Here is a 14,659-nt window from a genome sequence, read left to right on the forward strand (position 1 = left end):
GTGCTAATCTGGATCCTGAGTTGGTTTGTCGTGTGGTGGGTGAGGCACTGTATATCAGTGCATGCTCCTATATTGTTTCTTTGTATCAGTATACTGCTGCTGGATTATGTGAATTTCCCCTTGGGATTAATAAAGTATCTATCTATCTATCTATCTATCTATCTATCTATCTATCTATCTATCTATCTATCTATCTATCTATCTAACCTCCTCCTCCTTAACAGCAGAAGTACGTAGTGCCGAGCTCAAGGTTGCTATGATATCTGTAACCCAGCAGATGTCACTATTTTCGAAGCTTCGAGATTGGGTAGCGACAACCACTTCCATCTTTTTCTATAAAGGCGGGACTCTCAGATTACGTCACGTGCGCGGATCTGTGCGTTTGTTATTTACTTCCGGTGTGGAGAGGTTCTACCGCCACTTCCTCCTTGTTGTCGTAATCGTGTGTTTGTTAAAGAAATACATTAAGATGGATTTGTTTTTAAGGGATCTATTTAACCAGCTTCATTGTATTCACGTGTCGGAGGGTAGTTCGGTGCGAGATTTAATACGGTGCGTCGACCAGAATCAAGTGAGTAACGGGGTTATGACTTTATTTTACAAGAAGTGACTGAAATCGAGTGATTATCGGCCTTTTCTTTTTAGTGCTCCGTTAGATACCCGCTTTTCACGGTGGTTTTCTTGCAGTACGCATGTTGCTGGAATATGTTGTGCAAGTGGCTCGCACGTTTATTCAAACAGAGACTTGTTTTTCTTTTAAATTATACCTTTCTTTAGTCACCTCGTCTTTTTTCTTGTCTTGTTTTGAATTCAGAAAATCACAGTAGTGTGGTAGTGTTTACATTTATAAAAAAAAAAGTAATATTTTTATGCCATAGCCTTACATTCTTAACTCTGTCATTTGTCCTGTTCACTTTTTTTTTTCTGCGGGATTTTAGAGTTCAGGACAAATTACTTTCAGTGTTAAAAGGGTGTAGCTACTCTAGTGTCGGGCATACTATCTTTGTAATCCGGTAAATCGCCAAAACGCCTCTAAAAACCGCCCCTCTTCCCAGCTCTTATCGTCCAGTCCCTTTTATTTCTCTTAGCAGTCCAATGCTGATAGTAGCTGCGTCTTTTCCAGTTTCCCAAAATCGAGCTGCTACTGACTTGGCAAACGAGTAACAAAGGAAATTTCTCAGTCCAGTAAAGTTCGTTTTAAAAAGGCTCCGTGCAAAGTCAAAGCAAAATAATTCATACAAGAATAGAGAAAAAAGTTATTACACACGCAGGATAAAAAGTAAACATGAAAATGTTTTTCTTGTACAAGCTTAGCTTTTTCTTGTTAAACTTAAGTTACTCTCTATACTGAAAGTAGGTTGCATTATTTTTCAATTGCAGACTCGCCTATGCTTTACCTGTTGCATTCAGTGTGTTCAATGCGTGCGGCACATTTAATACGGTCAATGGGATATGATATGAAAGATGTTTGGTGTCCATGCCTTACAATTTGCAAGGCAGATCATAAACTGGGACACTCTATAGTTACAGGGACAAGCAATAATTTGAAGATTCCATTTCATTTTAGCTTGTGTGTATTGGCATTTACGTGATTCGAACCGGCAACCTTCCGATTGCCAGTGCAGATCTCTAGCCTCAGAACCACCACTCCGCCTAACTAGGAAAATACTTCTATCTATTTAACATAACATTACTAAATAACAAATGGCTCTTACACAGATGATACCCAGTTGCACCCGTTGTTCCCTCTGGCGTACCACTTGTTATCCGCTAAAATCGCTGCATGTCACACTGATATTGCAAGCTGGACGAATGAACACCTTCTCCAGCTCAACCTGCCAGAGATTGCCCACCTTGTTATCCTAGCTTGACCGTTTTCTCTGCACCCCATCACTATTCAGTTCAGCTCATTATCACGAACGCCTGCCAAGTCAGTACGCAACCTTGAGGTGGGGATGTCTGTCCTGCACTGATCATATTGAAATGGTTTATGTGTGTTGCAGGTTAACTTTATACAGTATTTGCAAGCTTGGACTATATCTGAGTATGTATCGCATCTCCTGGTCCAGGCATTGGTCTTATCACAACAGGACTACTGCAATTTGGTCATGGCAAGAGTACTGGCATGTGCCACCAAGCTGCTGCAGATGATTCACATCACAGCAGCATTTCAGGCTAGCACATCACTGCTGTCTTCACATCATTACGTTGGTTATGTTGGCTTCTTGTAGCAGCACATATTAAATTGGAGACCATCATGTGCTTGAGCTACTGAAACCTTCCACTGCCAGATGACTGTCCATTTTTAAACCTGTCCTTTGTTTGTATCAGTTAGGGCAGTTGCACCTTTCCCATGTTATTAATGTGTTCAAAAACCATTTAGCTGCAGGATGATGTCAGTTTTTTACAATAATAAGCAGATAATATTGTTTAATCAGCTCAGTCTTATGTATGCTTGCATAATTGCTTTCCCCTTCCATTTATTATTTTTTTTGTACTCTATTAGTTAACTTATCTAAAGCAGCAGGAGAATGGTGCTTCTGTTGTGAGGTGTTTCAACGTGTGCAGTCTGTCCTGCATTTCACTCAACTTGCATTGGGCATCCGAGCAACTGTCAGACGAGTAAAAGATGACAGTATACAAAATTATATAACAAGTTCAAGCAGCCGCTCTCAAGGTTAAATTTTGAACAGGTAAACTATTTCCTTGTTGAAGTCGTGCAGAACATTCCTCAGTTTTAACATTTTCAGGTTTGTAAATTTGCCAGTGCTTTTCATTGGAAAATTCTAAAACTTTTTGTTCAGTGCAATTTCTTTAAGATATCTGAATGAAAGTGTCTGACACATTTCTTTGAACACGAAGTATGCTCAACAAAATTGGTCTATGGTGACTGAGTAGTTTCATGCAGACAGACAGAGCTCAGCTTTCTCAATAGGTGCTATGCACAACACATGCAGACACGCCAAAAGAAAAGAAAACACTTGTGTGTTAATCATGTTAGTAGTTGTCTTAAGTCCTACTTCATTCATATATTCTCAGCTGCCATGATTCTCCCACATAGGTGGCAGAGTGGTGGCGCTCTTGCCTCGCAGTAAGGAAAACATGGGGTTTATGTCCTAGATCCTCCCTGTGTAGAATCTGTAAAGCGCTTTGAGTAGTGAGAAATCGCTATATAAATGTAAAGAATTATTATTAAGACATATGTGTGGTGGGTGTGGCAATGCACTGTGTCAGTGCATGCTATAACCTCATCCTCCTTCATATGCATTTGCTGTGTAGTGATTAGTCCTGTTACAACAAAACTTCAGAAACTCTGGTTCAGCTCTTAGCCTGGCTCACTTTTATGTGGTATTTTCAGTTTACCCTTTTTGTTTTTATGAGCATCCTCTGGGTAACCCCATTTCTAGGGCCCTATGGAATCCGTTTTATTTTCTCACAAATTTTTTTTTTTTTTTTGGTTTTCAGTTTTCACGGTTTTATTTTTCCTTGATTCAGATTTGATTTTTTTTTTTTTTGTAAACTGTAATTCATCAGGTAGGAACCCAGATCCTCCATGATGCTGTATGCTGCTAAATTTTCATTAAGATTTAGCTGGTGGTTGTGAAGGGACTGAAGTGCTGCCTGCGAAAAGGTGGAAAAGTTGCAGCTCTTCATAAAGATATCTGCCAAAAAGTACTGGTCTCCAGTACCTGTAATTATGCAAATTATTTCAAATTATTATTAAAAGTTAAATGTTTTCAGATTGAAAACATGCATCATTACATCTGTAGCTTCATCTACGGCATATCTTAAAAATAGTTTGCTTTTGCTTTGTAATTTAATTAATCTACAAGATGCTAAATCCGGGAATTAAAAAGAGAGACCCGCTTTTAAGGGTTCGAGAAGCCTGCTCTTCTGCCCAGGTTTGTAGGTGCCGAGTGTTTAATGGAAGAGTCAAATGTGGACCTTGTGTGCCTCGTCACCACGAGGCAAAACATTCATTAAATCCAAGAACATTGTTCTTTATTAAAAGGGATCTCGTTAACAACCAGTGCCGTTCACTAATAACATTTTTCTATGGGAAACACTTAATACCGGTTAAATATAATTTTCATGTACAGTTAGAACTGCCTACATAAAAGAATTACCATACAGCCAAATGTTTAATCACATATCAATATTCTGAGAACTATGTGTTCTTGGCTACCGGTGGTTTCATCAACTACAACATACATTTTATTGGCCTGAATCTATCGAAGAACGGCGTCTATATGTTGTTGAAAGACATGGGACAAATGAGTTTGAAGACTGCTCATTTTCTGGAAGCGTGCCTCTTTGTTTACAATGCTTAATAAAGAAAGGGCACATCTTTGTCTTTTTTTTTTTTTTAGAGCCTAATGTCTGACTCGCCAAAGTATCTTGTGTCCAGCCTATGGTATGTTGGCAAAACTTGTAGAAAAGTTCGTAAAAGTCACCGGGATATTGTTGTGCCTTCAATTTTGCAGTTAAGCTCTTGTTTCTTAAATTTTATTTATTTTTTTTATTTTTTTAACATAGAGTATCTAATACTGCTCACTTCAACATTTCTGTCTCATACAGCTGACTAGTTCATGTGCCCTTAACGAGAAAACATACAGGAAACACACAAACAGATCGAGGCTCGACCTGAATTTCTACGAAGAATTGCATTTGATCGCAAAACAACAAATTAGAAAATAGTATCTGGATGATAGAACTACATATTATTCAATCGTTTAATTTACAGTATTGGGAAGTTTTGTAACAGTCACCCCTTCATTCTCTAAATTCCACACATTTCCGCTTTTAAATCTAAAATCCGTTTTTAATGCGTCAATTCTGTGATTCCGTCCATGCTTTCCACATTGCGGAAATCATTGGGCCCTACGTTTTCTACACATGTGAAATGTTTGTGGTAGGGTGAGTTGAGTTAGTGGTCATATCTTGGTGAAAAAGAAAATTTTGAAAAGTTTCTGTACAGCTGTAAATATGATATACCGCCCCAAGATTCTTCTTTCTTGTGTGATGGTACCTGGGAAATGAGAATTTTAAGTTTCATTCCTTCCATATAACTTACCTTAATCTGTTGGAGTCCTAAACAATCAAAGAGTATGCACTTTGAAGGTCTATTTAAGTTCCTTTTTTAAGTTTATGGGGTCTTTATTGACATTTTTGACTGTTTTTTAAAATTTAATGGGGTATTACTTCTGAGATCATTTTATGAAAATATAAACTTTAAAATTAAGTTCTGTGTACAGACTAAGACATAAGGTATGACTTTTTTTGATTCAAAGTTTTAATTTTGCAGGTTATTCCAGATTCGGATTTTTATATTAAGCGCAATGGAAAACTTGCAGCAGAAGATGAACAGGTCCGGAGAGGACAAGTATATTCTCTGGAGCCTCGAATATTTGGTGGAAAAGGAGGTGAGCTAATAGTATGCAAGTTATAATGTTTAAACTTTTTTTCAGTCCAGATTCAGATCTTGTGGTTTTATTATTAAAAAGTAATGTACAGATGGTTAATGGAAAGAGATAAAAAGTTGCATTATTCTGAAATGTCCTTTATTTTTGGAAAAAAAAAAAAAAGTTTTAGTAGTTGTGTAATCCTGATGAGTTTTAAATTAACCATCACATAATTGTGTTTTCCTGCCTCGAGTTCATTGCTGTTAGGAAAGATTCCAGTCCCCAGTGAACATGTATCGGAATAAACTGGTTGTGAAAATGAATAAACAAATAGATTCTTTATCTCCTTGTTCCAGGGTTTGGATCAATGCTTAGAGCCTTAGGTGCCCAGATTGAGAAGACCACCAATAGGGAAGCTTGTCGTGATCTCAGTGGTAGGCGTCTCCGGGATGTTAATCACGAGAAAGAGTAAGTAAGAAATTAAATTAATGCACCAGCTTTGTTTCTGCTAGCTTACTCTGTTTTATTGTAGTACGGTGCATCTTACTGTCATGACTGATTTATGTTGATATTCTGGGCAGTAGCTCAAGAATGGTGGGATTTGTAGCAGCTCCAGTTTGTGATAACTCTGACTAAATGCTATGTTAAATTGCTTTGTTCAGTTTTGCTGCTCCTGAAATGGTAATTTCAAAATTCTAGTTTGTGTTTAAGTATAATGTATTTTTAGCCAATATGCTTTATAATTGTAGGTTTGCACAAACTATATTTCAGCAGATAACCTGAAATGTCCTGAATTTTTTATTTATATATTTTTTTGTACTCTATGGTAAGGGGGTGTCTGAATTCTTTACACTTGGTCTCTTGGTATGAAAAAAAAACTTATCATAAGCATAAATAAACATAACAGAAAAGTTAATTTACAATAATGAACAGCAAATATGTTAGTTCAGCAATCGGTAAGGTGGCACATGCACACTAGATGCTCTTCTTTAAGCCCCCAACTCTTAAGTGTCTCTATAGTATAAATTTGAAGCTTCTATATGGTTCATTTGTAGAGCTTGACCATAAATCTGTTGTATGTGAAAAATTGATTTAACCCTTAAGTCTTCTGGTCAAATATGACTGGTTTTTGTGTTTGAAATAAATAAAAACAATCTAAATGTATTCTGTTTATTATTCTTTGATGTTCCCTAAATTTCCTCAAAACGAAAAAGTAAAATAAATGAAAATCCCATAATTTAAGCTGCTTCTAAAAAATTTTTACCTTGCTATTTCTTTCAGGTAAGTTTTGACCCATCGTTGACTTTATTGGACTTTCAGTAGCATTTAGAATAGCTTGTTTACAAACCTTAAACATCTCAAATTTCAGATTTTTGTCAAGGAAATGCGAAGGCATTTAGCAAACTGGCTTAACTTTTTAAAAAGCAAAAAATTTGGCATGCCTTTTGAGTCAATATTATAAACAAGGTTTGAGGTGAAAAATTTGATGTCCAGGACACCTAAAAAAGGGTGGCAGAATCTGGTCAAAAAATATCTGGAAGGCATGTCAACACATTTTAAGTGTTTAATCTTGGGCATCTGTTGGTGAATGAGTTGATACTTGTAGATTAGTTTTAAATTGTTTTTTCTTTTGAGTTTTATTTCATGTCAAAAGTTGTCACAGCTCCCCTCCTGAATTCAGTAGTGTTGCTGTTCTTGAGGTAATCAAAAGGTTGCTTGTGTTGTCACTCTTGGCAGTGACATTTTGTTTACACAATTTACAAATTATATTAACCTGAGTTATAATTCACCTTATTTAAAATTTATAGTGTAACTAAAACCATTAAGATGGAGTTTTTTTTTTTTTTTTGTAAATATTAGAAGTGGCTACTACTTCAGGGCTGTCCGAATGTAATAAGCTCTTAATTTGATGGACTCCAAATAATGTTCAGCATATCCAGATTTCAAACTTGCAGAATAATGTAAAAGTGTTTCAGGTTTTCTTTCTCTAGTCAGTGCTACAAAAAGTTGCTTTTTGTTCTAGGATGGCAGAGTGGCTCAAAAAACAAGCCGAGAGAGAGGCTGAGAAGGAACAAAGAAGACTTGAACGTTTGAAACGCAAATTGGCAGACCCCAAACATTACTTCACAGATTCCAGCTACCAACAACAGTGTCATGATTTGTCAGAGAGACTAGAGGACTCTGTGCTAAAGGGTAAACGTGTATTCATTGTTTGTTTAGTTTAGATTGTAGTCCTTTGAGTTTTGAAACTGCATAATATTTACATACACAATACACCTACATATTTTTAACAAATTCTGCATAGCTTTGTTAGTTGATTCCTTTATAAAATATTGTATTGATAAGTTTCTCAAATTTAGCTAGTTTACCCTTTAATAAAATTTCAAAACACCCCTACTATATTGTTCTGCGGACTTAATTTCTTAAAAATTCTTCAACCCCAAACGTAGAGGCTTCAGTGTGCAAGTAGTGTTAATCTTAATCAGAATAATTATTTAGTTTCTATTAAAAAATATTACAGTTGCTGTCCTGTGGTTGTTTGCCATTTGTATTTTGCTGTATACCGAAAGTCTGTATTTTAGTACAGAAAAATCCAAAACTTGTTAGGGATTACAATTATTAGAAATATTTAGGTTGCATGTTCGACAAGGTATTATTTTGTATTTCTTTCTTTTTAATCCCACAGACTATAACCATTTTTTGCCTGTTAAAGTTGCATGTATATAATATGACACACAAGCCGGATCGGACAGTAATATTATGACATTAAAAATAGACTTTGGTGCAGATATTTACAATGATTTATAAAGTATCTACCATGAAGTCTTCAAATTTATAGTGATTCACCCAGACTTAAATTTCAGGGTTTATGATACAATATGAATTGTTAGAATATTCTGTGCTTTCTAGTACATTTCTTTCATTCTTATTTTAGGCCATCATTACAGCATCTTGGTGGTTCATAGTTGGACACTTAATAAAATGACTGTGTCGCATACAGTGAGAAAATTTTAGTCTTTGAATTTGCTTAGCAGTCTCTTGTGATACATTTGTGGATTGCTTAGCGATCAGTTACTTTTGTTTAGCAGTTGAAATTGTGTTGTTAATGTTGCTCTGTTTTTTGCAATTACAAGATGCCAGTTGCAGAGAGAATGTTGTAATGTAAGAAAGTTAGTTGGCAATTATGTGCATAATTGTGCACTTTGTTTTGCATTCTATGTATAATCTTTGAGACAAACTGGATGTAGCATCCACTCAAGCTGTTACATTTCAGGTAGTGTAAAAGCAAAAATTAGACATCGTTTTTTATTTTGACAAACTATTCATTTGCAAGTAAGTGAAAATTTCCAGTCATTAATAAAACATTACTAATTTTTAATGGTCAATCGGCAACAATTTAAATTATTGCATATGAGATAAATGCAAATACATGGTGGCTTTGTGCTAGTAACAATAATTTGCAAAAATGAAATTAACACTGGCAGCATTCCAACATTAATAAGATTCTATGTAAAACTGAAACATCCTAGTTTACACACAAGTCACTTTCCAAATGTATTGTCTTGTGATGCACTTTGCGCAAGGAGTGTTCTGGATATTGGTTTTTAAGTCTTGACTCCTTACAGCCCAACACACAACCACACACACACACACCCCGAACATTATTGTTAATATTGGAAGCCATTCAGCATGCTATTGTCTAACGTGGCCCCACACCATAACCAGCGATGCTACTTATGGGTCTATGCAGTCAGGGTGGTTTTGAAATCAAGTGCCATCTTTAAGGTAAACATGACTTGAGAACACCTAATTTCATTTGTTAAACCTGTCCTTGTGTAATCCTTTTACATATCAACTTGTACACACAAATTTGAATAGAACCTATATTAAATCACTTTTTTCAGTTGTTTCACAACTTACAGAATAATTTTAAATCAGAATTGCAAACTGTGATGCAAAACGGGCACTTGCATAACACCTTCTAAACCAAGTTGTTTATCAATATAAAAATCTTTTCATGGGTCTGTTTTTAACAAAAAACAAAACTTTTCAGATTATTTTAAAATCAATAATGTTTGAATGTTGCTGAAATTACAAGGTGAAATATCCATCAGATGATCAAAACCATGGTTTACATGTACTGGATGATTTCTGTGCCTTAAACTGTGAGTTTTTAATCGGTCAAGGCCGTTTTCCTTCAAATGAACTTGGTAGTTGGATGTAAATTAATGGTCTTAACATTGAGAGCAGTTTATTACCAAAATAAATATCTGCCTCATAGCAACTGTATATACACAAGCTATATCTTCACATTGCCTCCTTGTTGCAGTTATATTCATAGTTTAGGCTACTAAAGATACACTAAGGGTAAGTTGGAAGGGGACAGTTGTTCTGAGTAAGCCTGTGCAGTTTTATAGCACATTTTATTTGGCATATTTAGCAGTGCATTGAAAATGAATATAATCACAGGCCACTGGTGCTTTTGTTTATATATGGGTATGCTCAGGCAGACTTAAAAACATTTCTAATTTTTGCTAGAAAAAAATAAATAAGTTGTTAAGTGGTATTCATGTAGCAAGTAAAACGAAAGCAAAATGCTGAAGTTGAGCGTGCTCACTCTAAATTATTACGTTGAACCTCTTCTTTCCCAGAGCTGCTTGCCAGTTTACATGCCCACATGTTTCCGGTGAATTATGTTTCTTTGTATGAGCCTCAGTTACGATTGACTGACTGACTGTGTTTTCCTAGTTGCGATAATCTGATTTTTTTTTTTCCTGTTCCAGACTTGGTACTGTAGTAAATTAAACGCCAAGAAGTTGCAAATAATCACATAGCAATTCAGCATTATGTAATTTGAACAATTGTCACGTTTTTCGATGGATTGATTTTTAGTTTTGTTTTTTAAAACCATCTGATTGTAGGCATGCAAGCATCCTCTAGTCGTTTAGTAATGGCAGAAGAAGGACCAAGCAGAAAGAAGCCAAACCTCGACAAAACAGAGAAACCAAGCAAGAATAAATGTTCTTGGTAAGCATTTATTTGGAGAAGTGGGGAAAGTGTTATAATAAATTGCTTATTAAAATGTTAATAACAGTGTGTGGATGACCCAAATGATGCAATTTTTTTTTAACCTTTTAAAGCATTGTTTTAGGTTATCACTTGTAAATCTCCAATAATTAATTAATATACAAAGGCTAATACATAAATTATGTTCAACATGGTTCTTTCAGAGTTATGTTTCTGTATCTATGTTTAAGTGTGTTCATTTGTGAGATTTATACCCAGTTCTGTGGCTACCTAATGTAAAGTGCTCCATATAGGAGACACTCATACAGAGGAATTTGAATGTGAATTAAAATGTGCTTAATGGAAAGTTGGTCCTTTTTGAGATCTTAAAAATATTTCTTATAAGTTGAAAGGGTTTATATGAAAAGCATTGTTTCAAATTCTATTTTTGAAAGTTTAAAAGCTAATCTGTTTCTTTAATTGTATTGATTTTATTGTAATCATTACATACAGATCAATTTTTATGAAAAATAGGATTGAAAACAAATCAACCAAACCCCCACCCCGAGAGAGCATGGCCAACGAAGTAAAACTTAAAGCTGGTCAAAATGCATAAATTGATAAGTTTAATAGACAGATAAAAAAAGGAAGATATTCTATTTCCTCAGTGCTTTAAGAGCTTATTCTAAAATATTATTGATTAGATCCTGCCAGGTTTTGACAAACTTCTACACAGATCCTCTAACTGAGAATTAAATTTTTTCCATGACTTAAAATCTTTCTATAATATGTTTGTACTTATTCTTGTCGGTGGATATTTCACATCTTTCATTAATATTTCTCAGGACAGGACTTGATGGCCTTGAGGATTCTGCAGGTTCAGATGATAGCCTCGGCAGTGACAATGAAGAATTTCCCTCAAAATGTAGGGCAAGTCTGGGAGAAACAAGCCCAGAAAGTAATGGAACAGAAAGTGAGTGTTCACTTAAAAATGAAAGTGAGGCTGAAACATCAAGCATGCCATGTAGCTCCTTGGCAGAGAACTACTTGGAAAGTAAAACAGAAAACAAAGACTCGCCTGAAACAATAACAGAAGAAACACAGCCTGATGAAGAACTGCAACATGTTGTAAAAAGCGAGTCACCGGTTGTGCAGGAGGAGAAAGATGAGGACCAAGTCAGCCAGGTTCAGAGTAGTCAGAAAAAGGAAGAAGCTTCCGCATCCCTGCCTGAGGTGAGTATTGGTCAGATATGGTAGATGCACTTTAATAGCTGGCTTTAACCAGTTTAAGATCATGGATGTTTTTCCTTTTTTTCTCTCACTCAGATCATAAGCAAGGCTGCTTCAGTATATCAAAGTGATAAAAGTGCAGTTGCTACCAGCACAGGGCCTGAAGATATTTTGAAAATGGTGGTAAGTAACTGCTAGGTGTTTAACACTCATTTTTTTTGTTGCGCCCTTCAGTGTGTTCCTGTTGTTTCAAGTAGCTACCCAGAAGAGTGGGCCATTGCTAAGAATCTCATTCCAGAAAGTCGTACCTCTTACTGTGCCGTCTCAACAGTGACAAAATAATCACAACACAGCTTAATCATGACACTACTAATACAAGTTTATACTTGTCTTGTATTAAAGAGTCATCTTACACTATACATATCCACAGTGAGGCTTTTTGGATATCCTAGACAAGTTCACAGTGTAGCAGTTAGCCGAGATGTTCTCTCCAGATGTCGTAGGATGTGCAGCATGTCTTCCTTGGATACCACAGCTCTGAGCATGTGGCAGGATTGTGTGCATTTTGATTTGTTGGGAGGATTGGATAAACCAACTATGTGTTACATTGAACTGCTAATTTACCTTTTTCACCAAAGGTAACTGGCTGATATCACTGCAGTAGGTGGAGATAAAGCTGATGACTGGCTATGGTGGCACTCGCTTCAGTCAAGCGAGGCTAATTAGTTTCATAAAGGTGGATTGAGCAATGAAATGAAATCAACATTGACACAAGCTGGAGACTGGCGTGTTAGTATGAAAGAGGCATGCGCCGCTAGCCCATATATTTTTTTTTTTTCCTTTGCACCTTGGAGTCTCTATTTTTCAAAACTATAAAACATTCATACCTTTACTTATGTGGATTTAAATGTCTTTTTCTCAGTGCATAGTTTAAGATCAGGGTTGGCACAGTTTTTTTAAATTTTGCCAGTTGAATAGTGGAATAGCATTATGTCGCTGCTAAAATGAGTCTGAAGTGCTTTATTATATGGCTTCAGATTAATTTTCTGAAATGTAATATTTGGTGATTTGAGTAAAAGTTGCAGAGTAAAAATTACATTTACATATTCTATTTTAATTTCTGTTTTAGACTGATGCCCCCCTGGACCTAATGACAATAAGCTCCGTCTCAGACCTGGAATCCTTGGGACTGGAGAGACTCAAGATGGAGTTAACGACACTTGGACTGAAATGTGGAGGGTCTCTGCAGGAGAGGGCCGCCAGGCTCTTCTCAGTCAGAGGGCTTAGTAAGGACCAGATCAACCCAGCTCTTTTTGCCAAGTCTGGAAAGGCGAAAATGAAGCAAAACAAATAGCCGGCCACCATATTTTACCCAATAGATTTATATTTTTAAACACATTACAGGTGCACAAAAATAAAGGACCGTCTCCTTTAAAGGTTTTTTTTTTTTTTGGTTTGTCGCTGGTTAGACTGAGGGGAAAAGTCGGTGTCTTTGTCACAACTTGGCGAAATTGGGTAGCACTGTTCGATTTGAATTCTGCGTTTTGGAACCCTACCTTTAGAGGATGTTCATGTGAAATTTCTGACTTGCATTTCTTGTCCGTCTTACCGCAGGAGAATGCAGCATTAGCTGTGGTGGTCTCGGTATTCTAGTTTTGCAAGTGCTGTCAGAGCCTGAAGCAGTTTGAAGGAGGCCTGAAATTAAAAAGCCCCAGGAATGAGTAGCTGCACAGTTGTGGTGCTTCTCTGTGTCTGGGGTCCACCAGTGATGCCCGCATGTTATACATTTTCATGGCTTATGATTTGGGACAATAACTAAGCGGTGTTTGACTAGGAGACGCATCGCATTTTCTAGACATCCCTTTCTCTGTGAACGACGCACTTGTCAAGTGTTTTTCTTATCCAAGCCAGATTACAGATACAGGGTGGTCCAGATCTAATTATGAAGATCCAGATCGGCTGGATGACTGATTTATGCGGGGGCGATTCCAGTTCGGCGTGAAGACGGTTCTTCATGTCATCAGTTCGCACACTTCTCTGGTCCTGGATTTTGCGGGTGCTTTTGTATGTAATAACCTTAAGTTATAATGTAATGAATATTGCATAATTATATCTGGACATAATAATGAAAACAAAAAGCAAGAAAGTATAATGAGAAAAACAAACAATGCAACGTAATAATACAGGTCGGTCCTTGCAATTTGCAGATCCACCTCGTTGTAGGTTTGTCATAAATAAATGATGAAAATTAGTCTGTGAGTTTTGCAACCTACTAAGGAAAACCGCAGACCTCACTGAATCGGCGCTACTTAAATGGACTGCAACTTCAAGAATACACTGGGGGGAGTGAAATAAGATGAAGCCTAACTGGTTAACCAATGAATTTATGATTCCCTTTGTCCTTTTGTTTCAACACTACACTTACACCCATCAGATTGGACTTTTCCCTGGATTAATGTTTATGTTCTGTGTCCATTGTTTGTTTTTATGTCTGGGGACGTCTGCAAATCTTCATTTTCTGTACATTGCCATCACGGTAAGACAAAACTTTATATAACGGTCAGGAGGCTGTTACTTAGGATTTTCATTTCATCATCCTATACATGTATGAACCTGGACTGGGTCATGTTTATTGTTTTGTGTGAATTTCTTTTGTATCTGTAATATTAATAATTTGTATAAACATGCAATTTGTTACATTTTGTATAAAGTTACAGTTCACTAAAGAGCTGTGAGCCTGAGAGAACAGCACACCTCCTTCCCTTGGAAGCCCACCTCACCCAGAGCCATCTTACCAGCATCATAGGCCCCTGGGCAAAGCAGTGTGCTTGGGCCCCTGTTTTTGACAGCAAAACATAACGTAGGCATTGGAAACATTGTAAGGTCCATAGGCTCCTGCATCCCCTTGCCAGTGCCCATTGTGCCTATACATTAAGACGGCCCTGCACCTGATTTGCTGTGACCGTTCTCTTAAACTTGCTTGCTCTCGTCTTAATTAAGTATTAAATGGCAGTTAGTGC

The 14,659-nt window shown here is 36.6% G+C and overlaps 1 protein-coding gene across 1 annotated transcript; it reads left to right on the top strand.

The window, feature by feature from the left end:
- Positions 1-386: 386 nt before the first annotated feature.
- Positions 387-14,380, top strand: sde2 (SDE2 telomere maintenance homolog (S. pombe)). The gene is made up of 8 exons (XM_039738085.1): positions 387-571; positions 5,306-5,423; positions 5,759-5,870; positions 7,426-7,595; positions 10,325-10,430; positions 11,255-11,642; positions 11,736-11,822; positions 12,769-14,380. Exons 1-8 carry the CDS (start codon positions 470-472, stop codon positions 12,991-12,993), a joined length of 1,308 nt encoding a protein of 435 aa, XP_039594019.1. The 5' UTR covers positions 387-469; the 3' UTR covers positions 12,994-14,380.
- Positions 14,381-14,659: the final 279 nt, after the last annotated feature.

Source organism: Polypterus senegalus, chromosome 16, assembly GCF_016835505.1.
Source record: "Polypterus senegalus isolate Bchr_013 chromosome 16, ASM1683550v1, whole genome shotgun sequence".
In the NCBI taxonomy this organism is placed as follows: Eukaryota; Metazoa; Chordata; class Cladistia; order Polypteriformes; family Polypteridae; genus Polypterus; species Polypterus senegalus.